Source organism: Cyprinus carpio, chromosome B9 (assembly GCF_018340385.1).
Source record: "Cyprinus carpio isolate SPL01 chromosome B9, ASM1834038v1, whole genome shotgun sequence".
In the NCBI taxonomy this organism is placed as follows: Eukaryota; Metazoa; Chordata; class Actinopteri; order Cypriniformes; family Cyprinidae; genus Cyprinus; species Cyprinus carpio.
The window spans coordinates 703,854-716,027 of NC_056605.1; the positions used below are offsets into that span (position 1 = coordinate 703,854).

The 12,174-nt window shown below is 37.4% G+C and overlaps 1 protein-coding gene across 2 annotated transcripts in view; it reads right to left on the minus strand.

Moving 5' to 3' along the window:
• Positions 1-12,174, minus strand: part of LOC109099317 (mitogen-activated protein kinase kinase kinase kinase 4-like) — a 43,641-nt gene that overhangs the window by 2,715 nt on the left and 28,752 nt on the right. For both annotated transcript variants that reach the window (XM_042730545.1, XM_042730546.1), the window contains 7 exons: positions 8,493-8,598; positions 6,543-6,710; positions 4,969-5,112; positions 3,222-3,356; positions 3,032-3,132; positions 2,522-2,671; positions 2,288-2,447 (listed from right to left, as the gene is read on the minus strand). In XM_042730545.1, coding sequence (XP_042586479.1) covers positions 2,288-2,447; positions 2,522-2,671; positions 3,032-3,132; positions 3,222-3,356; positions 4,969-5,112; positions 6,543-6,710; positions 8,493-8,598 — 964 coding nt within the window. The remainder of the gene's footprint in view (positions 1-2,287; positions 2,448-2,521; positions 2,672-3,031; positions 3,133-3,221; positions 3,357-4,968; positions 5,113-6,542; positions 6,711-8,492; positions 8,599-12,174) is intronic.

Genomic DNA, 12,174 nt, shown 5'->3' on the forward strand with positions numbered 1-12,174 from the left:
AATTCTCAAGTTCAGACGGTGTGTCAGCGACTGAGAAGATGTGCACGCCTGGGACCATCTCTGACTCACATTAACCTTCATGACAGAAACAAGGAGGAGGAGAAAGAAAATCAGTGCAGTGTGTTTTTCCTGCACCTGCTGCTTGGACCCTGACCATCAGTACTGGCCATCTGAGCTGCCCACATAATAATCAAATAAAGAAGCGTCCAGTCACAGCGCGATTCAAAGCAAACAACACGCAAGAGCCAACTAAACTAAACTAACCTAAACTAAACTAAACTAACCTAAACTAACCTAACCTAAACTAATCCAAACCAAACCATACCATACCATACCAAACCAAACTAAACTATACTATATTACACTAAACCAAACCAAACCATACCAAACTAAACTATACTATATTATACTAAACTATACTATATTATACTAAACTATACTATATTACACTAAACTAAACCAAACCTTACCAAACTAAACTAAACTATACTATATTATACTAAACTATACTATACTATATTATACTAAACTATACTATACTATACTAAACTATATTATACTAAACTATACTATACTAAACTAAACTATACTAAACTATACTATACTTTATTATATTAAACTATACTATACTAAACTATACTATATTATACTAAACTAAACCATACTTTATTATACTAAACTATACTATACTATATTATGCTAAACTAAACCAAACCTTACCAAACTAAACTAAACTATACTATATTATACTAAACTATACTATACTATATTACACTAAACTCACCAACTAAACTAAACTAAACTAAACTAAACCAACTAAACTAAACTAAACTAAACTAAAATAAATACATAAATAAATAAATAAATGTTGCACACCTATATTATACTAAACTATACTATATTACACTAAACTAAACCAAACCAAACCAACCATACCATACCAAACTAAACTAAACTAAACTAAACTAAACTAAACTAAACTATACTATACTAAACTAAACTATACTTTATTATATTAAACTATACTATACTAAACTATACTATATTATACTAAACTAAACCAAACCATACCAAACTAAACTAAACTAAACTATACTAAAAAACTAAACTAAACTAAACTATACTATAAAACTATACTAAACTATACTATAAACTAAAACAAAACAAAACAAAACAAAACAAAACATAATATATTACACTAAACTAAACCAAACCAAACCATACCATACCAAACTAAACTAAACTAAACTAAACTAAACTAAACTAAACTATACTATATTATACTAAACTATACTATATTACACTAAACTAAACCAAACCAAACCATACCATACCAAACTAAACTAAACTAAACTAAACTAAACTAAACTAAACTAAACTATATTATACTAAACTATACTATACTATATTACACTAAACTAAACCAAACCATACCAAACTAAACTAAACTAAACTAAACTAAACTAAACTAAACTATACTATATTATACTAAACTATACTAAACTAAACTAAACTAAACTATATTATATTAAACTATACTAAACTATTATTACACTAAACCAAACCAAACCATACCAAACTAAACTAAACTAAACTAAACTAAAAAACTAAACTAAACTAAACTAAACTAAACTATAATACAAAACAAAAAAAAACAAAACAAAACAATACAATAAAACAAACCATACCAAACTAAACTAAACTAAACGAAACTATACTATACTATATTATACTAAACTATACTAAACTATATTATACTAAACCAAACCAAACCATACCAAACTAAACTAAACTAAAATAAAAAAAACTAAACTAAACTAAACTAAACTAAACTAAACTAACCTAAACTATACTATACTATACTATATTATACTAAACTATACTAAACTAAACTAAACGATAATAAACTAAACTAAACTAAACTATACTAAACTAAACTAAACTAAACTAAACTAAACTAAACTAAACTAAACTAAAGTAGTGGATATGGGAGTCCATGACAAATATTTTGTTTAAGTTTGCACAAAAAAACAGGAGCTGTGTTCTATATTAAGGATGTGAATGGCTAGGCTTCACAGCGTCTGCTGGGACTCACTTCTGCTTCCTGTGCATTATAGTATCTGTGGTGTTGTATCTGAGATGGTTTAATGAGCAACCTGATTCTGCACTGAACTGCTGTGGCAATCATTACACTGCAGCAGCTGGCCTCGTGCTGAGCGTGTGTGTGTGTGTGTGTAGCTGGAGTACAGAAAGACTGCTGCAGCTGAACATGAGCGCAGGAACGCACCGACGGAGGTGGGCATCTCGCCCCACTGCAGCACCACGTCTTTGGTGATGCGGCCGTAGGTGTTGACATACACGCCCTCGTCCTCGTAGCACACCAGCAGCTCGATGCCGTCCGTGTTGGGCAGGATGATGATGGCGTGCGACTGGATGTTGCTCTGGATCTAGAAACGACGGAGAGAGAGAGAAGGTGAAGGGTCAGGAGCACAGCTCAGTGCTCTTCTCCATCACTACATACGTGAGTCGGCAGATAGATGTCGTAGACGGCTCCCGAGTCCACATCCACCGCATGAAAGCCAGAGCAGGACCCGTAGATGACCTTTAACCTTTGGCCTTCTTCGACCGTGAGGTCAACCAGCAGCGGCTTGTGCACCAGATCACCGAAGGACTGCCACACAGAGAGAAAAACGCCTCATTATTCATTCTTTCACTGAAGGCCCCTCCCACCAGGTGATATTGTGCCTCTGTGTAGATGCTGTTAAAGCCGATTTCATACCTGAAAGACGAAGCCCCCAAATCCCTCAACAAACTATTTTTATCAAATGAAAACGAATGCATGCTAACACTGGCTCTCATTCACTAGCATCTGTGTGAGCAGAAGTTTCCACCAGACTAATGGTTGCTAAGACACATCAACATGTTCTCATGAATGCCACACGTTCTAATGCACAGAACAAATTGCTGAAATCAACAAAAGCAGCGTGTCTGACGCTGAACGGATCCCAGGTGGAGATGGAAGCTTATTCACCTTGAAAGCCATGAACTTATGGTAGGGTTTGGGAGCCCAGGCGTACACCTCCACTGAATTCTTCAGAGCCAGAACCAAGAACTTGATCCTCTCGTACTTCACTGCAGACCAAACACAGCACCAGACGATCAGATCAAAGCCTGAGCGAGGAGCAGAAATAAGACAGCGGTGATGTGATATGAAGACGCACCGACGTTGTAGTGCACACAGCCCTCGAGGTCTCCTACGGTGGTCCAGCCCTGCTTCTTCTCCACCTCGGGGTCATTATGGAGGATCTTGTTCCTCAGCCAGGACAGATAGTACACCCGCAATTTATTCTTCTTCCCTACAAAGCAAAGAAAAGCACTTGAGATCTCCTGCTCTTCTGGTGGTCTGAACCAATGGTGTGTGTGCTCGCTGTGTGCTCTGAGAGCTGACGAGATCCGCTGCGGATCCCATGAGCGCTCAGTCCTCTTTAGACTGTTTTACAGGGTGTACAGTACAGTCAAGCCACAACAGTTCGTTTGGAAGTGTTTGCTGATTCTTGCAAGTTCAGTAGAAATGCCCAATATTATGGGAGAATTATCAGAATTGGCTGATAAAGGGTTAAAATGTAAATATCGGCATCGGCCCGATTTGAACACTAATGCCAATATGCCGCTCACGTGTTCAAGGAGTGCTCTTTCGTGAAGCAAACGTCTGCCTGAAGCGCTGTTTGGATCGCTGTAATTAATTAATTAGAGAATGCAGATTTATTCATTCAAGTGTAATATTTTACAAACGGACTGTGAAAACTTAAATACAAGGAGCTCTAAAAGATTTGTAGAACTTTTACAGTTCTTTTGCTTTGGACCATCTGCTAATATTAAATCTGGTATACAAATATTAATTCTGGTTATTTTCAACAGAAGAGAAGTGCTGTTGTTTCCAAACACGAGGAGATATATCAGTATTGGCCAATACCGGATATCCACAAAAAATATTGTGCATGCCTACTAGAAACCTTTTTTGAATGAAAGCAATAGAATGTTAATCTTCTAAGAATCAGCAGTGATGAGTTATTTCTGTATATGTCTTGTGTTTCTGAAGTCAGCCCCCGGCCCTTATGCAATATAGTTCCGAATGATGTATACTCTTACCTTTATGAGCAAAAATGACAGCGTATTTTTTAGTTACCACTGTTATTAAGAAAAAGAAGAGAGAGAGAGAGAGAGAGAGAGAGAGAGAGATATCGTTCTGGCGCCTCAAGCACGCTTCAGCTTCCACGATCAGATATGCACCTAATAACACATTTATCTAGGTTAATTTTTTAATTAATATGGTGAAAAGCATGAAGGTTTTTTTTTTTTATCCATAGTTTTTATTTTAGGCAAGTGGTGTTGATTTGATCCTGCTGCTGGCCGCTTGGTTGTTCCTTTAAAAAAATTTGAATTTAACAAACATAAATTAAATTAACTTAATAAAGAAACTAAAAGAAATATAAAAACTAAAACTAAAAACCCAAACTGAAATATTGTAATGTCTGCCACATCAGCTGTGTGTGGAAGAGCGAGAGACTTCTGCTCAGCTGTCGGACACGGCCCGGTCCGAGCAGGGCTCTATTCACCGCCCCGTTTACACTGAACGTTCCCCCGCATGCCCAGAACGGGCTTCAGCTTGATGTTTCAGCATCTGGGAGAATGCAGCTTGATCTGAAGAGGGGCACGAAGGCTTCTTGAAGGCCACAGCTGTTTCAAAAGCGTCTGTGTGTGTAATGGAATATTTCACCATGTCTAAACATGATAAACTACAGCATGTGTCAGCGCAACAGTCAAGCATTTGCACAATTGCTCTGTTGTAAACGGACTCGGAGACCACAGACAGACACAGAGGGAAATACAGGAACTGCAGTGTGTGAGAGAGAGCTGGATCACACGGAGGATGTTACTCAACGGCGGCGTGACACTGACAGCCGTTACCTGATATGGTCACCAGCACATTGAGTCCCTCCAGAACGTCCATCTGCTGGAAGCGTCTGCGGCTGATGAGCGGGTAGACCTTGCCCTGACCGCTGCGGTCCAGCAGCATGAGACCACTCTCTGTGCCCACCAGCAGATTCACCCCTGCACACACACACACACACACACACACGTCTGACTCACTGAACACTCATCACACCAGAGCCACCTGGAGAGGTGGACTTCACTGGATGGTGACAAGTGAGAGATGTTTCAGAGGATGAAGGAGTTATTTGGATCAAACTTTCATTTTCTTGGGAAACACATGCACTAATCATTCATTCACAATAACACCGAGTATGTCTATTAAATGTTTATTAACTGTGATAATCCTCACAATAATTTATCAATATTTTTCTTTTTGCACTCAAATCATGGCTCTAGTAAAAGCTGCAGTCTGTAACTTTTCTTTTGGTTAAGAATGATCCAAAATTAATATTTGAGCAAGTACATGACCAGCCAGTGTTCAAAACTATCTCCTTACTTTAGACTGATTCACAACGGTAGGCTTATAATAATGTTTTCTGGTTTGAGTGATACGGGTAGGTTTTCACAAGAAATTCGAGCATGCCGCTGCGTCATTACGTCACGTCTGTAAACATGAAGAAGGTGTCCCGGCTACAAGGCTATCATGTGTGAGGATCCTGCAGGTGTGGATCGTTTATAGCCTTTCTCACAGCTGCTGGAATAATTCATTTTATCATTTTGATGGTGGATTGTAGTGCAGAAAGGATTGTATTAATGAAACACATGTGAATGAAATTAAATTATATTCCATTCAAATGTGCTTCTGATTACAGATAGCCTGGGATTACACAAGATCTGTATTTTAAAGACAACCAGATCGAAGGCAGCATAATTTGCTTTTTGAGGTTAAAAGAATTTCTTAATATGAAATTTGAATGGTATGACAATTAGAGATTAGACTGTACAGAAACTGAAATCACACACTAATACACACCATACACACAGTCACACAATGCTGATGTTGTTAACATTAAGAATTTGAGAATAAATAGTTTGCATGGTTTGATTTGATATGAGCTAATTAAGCGATTGTTAGATTTAATCACCATTGGTAGCACAACTTATTGTAATGTTTTTTTTGCTCAGTTGGTCAAAACAAAAGTGTAATACTTGTTTCTCGTTCAGATGATAATATCCGGTGAACGTTCACAACCACGTAATGAAGATAATTCCCCAAACAGCTGCACAGGTTTCAAACAGAGACGGTGACAAAGAGGCGAAGCTTACAGACTGCAGCTTTAATTTAAGAAGAATATATTAGGATATATAATGTAATGGTGTAAATAAATCCGGATCTCTGTGTGCTTTAATAAGGCGAGGACGAGCCTGAATCTCTGGGGGAGATGCATACAGCACACAGATTCTTCTGTGATTTCAGCAGAATCGAGTCTGTAGTACTGAAGTGCACTTCGCTCTGAACAACTCATCAACATAAAGCTCTGCACATGTAAGACTCAACAGTTAGCCGTCCGGTCAGTGCTCAGGAACAACGCCCTGCGGTCACTCACCCCAGAGAGCCGCGCACAGGATCTCTGAATTGAACCTCTTCTTGTACTTGCGGATCTCTGGCGTGTCGTTCTGGGGCCGTGTGTTGACAGGGTTGACGTTGACCACCGATCCCTTACGAGAAGCGTCCTGCCGCAGCGCCTCCTGCAGTCGAGCGTCATTACTGTAACCTGACCACACCAGAGACAACACCCAGCAGGCCTCGGTTACACACACACACACACACCGCTTCATAGCAGCTTCACAATGAACAAAATCTTACCTCATCTGATATCTTCTTGACTCAAAGTCACATTTAGCAGAATAGCGCGGGACAACACAAGCAGATTTACTCTACAGCAGGGGCCATGAGGTTATTTTAATGATCCCGTTTCATATCTGAACTATCATTAAACCTGTATTTGATTATCGTGACTTGAAAAACTCACAGTAAATACTATTCAGCTTTAATCAAAGCTAAGAGTCTCACACATAGTCTCATCCTGAAGGGAAATTATATGAAAGAAAGTACTGTATGAACCGGTCGATGGAAAACAGGCTGCCTCTAGTGTTTTCAGAAGTGTTGAGAGTTTTAGATTGCACATTAGCTCATCTAGAACTGTTTACGGATCAGATACATTTTTATAAAGCGGATAGTTCCGGTCCTTGATTCTGATTGGTCGAGCTGCATTTGAAGCTGTTGTAAATGACTCTACAAAGTAACATACACTTCTTTTACTTCCTCGTCAACAACTTCAACCAAAACACAACTCTGAACCTTTGTTTATGTTTGTTGTTTCTGAGGAACTACATTGTTTGGTGGAAGAACACTGTTTTTATTAATATCATTACTCTTTATTTGCTCTGTTGTATTCTGTGAAACCGTACTGTGTGTATGGAATAACTGTTTTATAAAAGCAATAATCCCCGTGAAGCCGTGGTTTACAGTGAATTTATAACAGCTAAGCTTCACGTCGTGCCTAACAACGCCCCTTAGCTGTTATAAATTCACTGTAAACCACGGCTTCACGGGGATTATTGCTTTATCATTCTGACTCATCCTTTTTATATAAAAAAAAGAATAAAAAAAAAAAAAAAAAAAATTCTAAAACTTAAAAATTATAATTTTAAAAAAATAAAAAAAACTCAAAACTTTATTTGAACATGTAGTACATGTCTGTAGATAACATGTTATAAATATTGTTTGTTAGTTTAAAATCTGACCATAGTTTTTTAATGGTTTTATTTCACTGTTAATGCAAACAAAAAGTGGATAGTGCTGCTAATTTTGGTTGACTTAAAAATAAATAAAAACAAAACTTGGTAAAATCATTTCATTGTGTGTGTATCAGTACTTGTTTTTACATTTCCAGCACATTTTAACAAATCCGTGTGTAACAGTTTGGACTGATACATTATTTAAGAAATTGAAGTACTGTGTAATATGCTTTCGTTTTTTAAAAACTGCTCTACAGTGAATACAGGTCTGTGTGTGTGTGTGTACTGTATGCATGCAGATGAATCTGTACTCTCAGAGAGGAAAAACTAAACATTTACCCCCAGATTCTGATTCTGTAATGCACTTCTTAGAATTATTGATTTTTTTATATTCAGGTCACTAAATGAAATACTGCTCAACAAACTGTAATGAGCAGCATTCACTGGGGCGCGCCAGGACCCAGTTTATGAGTCTCTGACTGCAACAGTGCACGAAGGTTTTATACATTTAGACTGGATCTTGGCGGACTCGCATAACTAAACTGACCGACTCCATCAGATAAAGATGCCAGACTCCTCTCAGAGGACCAGAGCACCACGTCTGGTACCAAGCCCGGGAAGTTTCTGCCCTTCACCTACCTAGAAGGTAATTCATACCTACACTTCTATTTAATAGAAGTGTCAAACTGCAAGCTCATGCTCACTGCAAAGAGATGAACTCTGAGTGTAGTGAGTCTCGTCCTCATCACACTTACCAGCATTATTGAGCGCGCTGCCGGTGGATGGAGAGACCTGGAGGAGACGCGGGTCGATGAAGGGCGTGAAAGACGAGGAAGACTTGTGCTTCGGCACGGTGGGAGTCTGTGAGAACACCATAATAACACTGAACATTTAAGCATTCTCTAGTTTATCAACTGTAATAATGTTTACAAAAAGCTTAGGACTAACAGTCTAAGAGCTACAACTAAACACACAGATGACAAAACTTGCTGAATGACTTGATGGTGGTTGGTGGAAAAAGATGATGAAATGACTGAAGAAAACAACAATCATTACGATTGTGAGAAAGAGGGTAAGAAAGAGTGGGAAATGGATGTGAGCAAGCTGAAGGAAAACCCCTTCTGAGAGAAGCATGTCTTTACTAGGTTTCTGGGGCTCAATCTCTACTGTGATCAGAGACGACGCAGAGAAGAAAGAGCTCCTTCTCACGAGTCGTCTCGAGTTTGCTTTTCAGACCAGAAACGATAGTGTAATAATACAGAGAAAAAACATAAACAGTGATAATAAAATAATAAAAGTAATAATAATAAAATAAGCTAACCTAATATTCGGCCAATAGTTTTGAAATAGTAGTGAAATAACTTATCAAGTTAAAAATAAATAAAAATACACTTCTTTTTTAATTTTTAATCAAATTAATTACATGATGTGTTGACTAATTAATCTAATTATTTGCAAATTACATTTGGCTGTGAAAATACCACCAAAAGATTATTTAAAGCTATTTTTGTGTTAAATGAGAAAGTATTAAATAGACATTACAAATAACAGCATTAGAAAGAAATATTTTGTTTGATTCAACATAAAATGTATTACACACAAACATAAGGCTACAACGGCCAAACATAAACTATGAAACATAAAAGAAGATTATTTGAGAAACATCTCCGATTTTTTAGTTCATGCAAGGCAAGTCATTATTAACCAACCCCCCCCCCCCAATGAAATAATACTCTAAAACTAAAACTGCCAGCAGTCTTATGAGTGATTCATTTGATTCGTTCAAACAGCTGATTCATTCAGTAAATGACTCTCTCTATGAATGGGCCTTAGATTCACTGATTCACCCGATTCGTTCAAAATGCAGATTCATTCAGCAACGAATCACCGCTGTGTTGCTCGGAGACAAAACAATTCTGCTGTGGCTTTATAGGTAATATTTTTGTTTGCAAAACTGAGCAATATTCTACTATATTACACAATTATTATATAATATAATTATATTATTATTATATTAACTTAACTGTTGTATACAACCTCATTTACATTCAGGACAAACAAGAGCGAATGAAATAATAGGATACAAATGTGCTGATAAGCTCAGAGCAGTGTGATGGTCCTAGACACGGCTCTAATAGCTTTAACCTGAGAAGATATTGCTGCTTCATTTCGGAAGATTAACTTTTCCCTTCTTTATTTTTCATAAACCGAGTATGCAGCGACCCTACAGGGTTCCCACTCTTTTTCAGTGATCATTTTCCAGGACATTTTTATTTTAATCAAAACAAAAACAAAAACAGCACACTGATTGATTTGATGTTTACCCATTCAGAGAGATAGGAGATGCCCGAGAGGAGTTTCAAAGATGGTCGCCGAGTGACATGACTTGTCTTAAAGGGACTTTGAAACAAAGCAGGTATACAGTGTTTCCCTGGTTACCGCTGTAAACAAAGCAGGTATACAGTGTTTCCCTGGTTACCGCTGTAAACAAAGCAGGTATACAGTGTTTCCCTGGTTACCGCTGTAAACAAAGCAGTAATACAGTGTTTCCCTGGTTACCGCTGTAAACAAAGCAGTAATACAGTGTTTCCCTGGTTACCGCTGTAAACAAAGCAGCACTGCGCCTAGAAATAGTACTCTAGTATGGATTATACAGTGGCAAGATTAAAGGAAAATACCAACTAAGCTTTTCTGACTTCCACCTCAGAGATAAATTCATATAAACACCCTAAATTCAATTTTATGGATTTCTTCCAATATTTTGCGCATCGTTAACATTGAGCTTGCTCTGCCAATATTTTCTCCTCTTTGCGTTCGTCTTCAGCATCTCTGGCCTTTGTTAATGTCCCGTTTACAGACTTTGTGATATTTCCACACAAATTACATTTTGGAAAAAGCTTACAATAAAGTTTGTGTGCAAGCCCGTTTGAAAAGTTTGAACATTTTCTACTACTAGCAAAGGAAAACACAATTCCTTATATATATATATATAATTTTCCAGGACATTTTCCTTTTTTTTCTATATATATATATATATATATATATATATATATATATATATATATATATATATATATATATATATAATTTTCCAGGACATTTTCCTTTTTTTTCTTCTTTTTTTTCCATTTTCCATGTGTTTTCCAGGTTTTCCAGGATGCGTGTGCAGAGAAGTATGGTTTGAAATGTGGCTCGTCCGGCTGTACACAGACACTGAGCTGCTTCAGACAGCAAACCAGTAGCACTGCCTTTTATAGATTTTAGATTTCAATTTAATTTCTAATTCTTTAGATCCCCCCAGAAAGAGATCAGTACGGGCCCCACACTCTTAGCCCCCTCCAAATTTTCAGTTCAATTATCTGGCCCTCAAACGAAGTTATTTGTATAGCCCTGCTCTAATCTGTTAACATGGTGCAGAAAAATATACACCACTCACACCGCGTAAACAGAGTATGTGTGAAACAGGTGCAACACGACAGCCTGCTCCGATTGCCCAAAACATGCAAAGGACTAGAATCTCAATGTTGTTTAGGGACAAAAATTTATTTTTTTTCTTTTTTTCTTGTAAGTAAAGGACAAATTAAAAACATTGTAAATATGTTTAGTCATTGTAGTAGTAATGACTGCCTGTTTTTGCAAAAAGAGTTTCATGGTCGGTAAATTTTATCATGTCACCGGCCATTGGCAGGTGTGGCAAAAAGTTAGTTTTAGGCCTTGTGTGTGAATGTGTGTGTTTATGTATGTATATATATATATATATTTTTTTTTTTTTTTTTTTACACATTTTAAAGTGCAATAGGTATCACTTCACAATAAGATCTCATTAGTTAACTTAAGTAATGCATTTCTGCTTTTCAGTGCCATCTGCTGTCAGAGAGTGAATGCTCGTTAACATCAGATGAGATGTGACTCAGCATACAGCAGTGTTGTGCATTGTGACAAGGTGATGGGAAAAGTATTCTTAAAATGCATTCAAAATTATGTATAATTTGCACTAAATAATTATTCTCTGTATTTTGAAGTGGCCATGATAACAATATCGTGCATGTCAGGGCTCTAGAGTGTGACCTAATTTCTCAATGGTGCCATTCGAGGGGGAAAAAAGTCTCCGCGACTCTGAAAGTCTCCCTGTGGTTCAACAACAGACACTAGAGCCCTGCATTTCAGCCTGAGCCCGACGGGCCACGGCTTTTTTACGCACCCTCAAACCAGACTTCGGGATAATTTTCACATCATAGTTCAGACGCAGACTGGGCCTCCCGCCTGTTTTAGACTTCTCCTTACTTTTATATTTTAGACATCCATCAATTAGTGATGAAACAAAATTGCCGCACTGGTGGAAACAACACGAGGCCGTGCTATATATATATTCATATTCTAATAATAGTATGTGTGTTCACTTTTTAGATATATACACCTTGCCTCTATGTTTCTTTA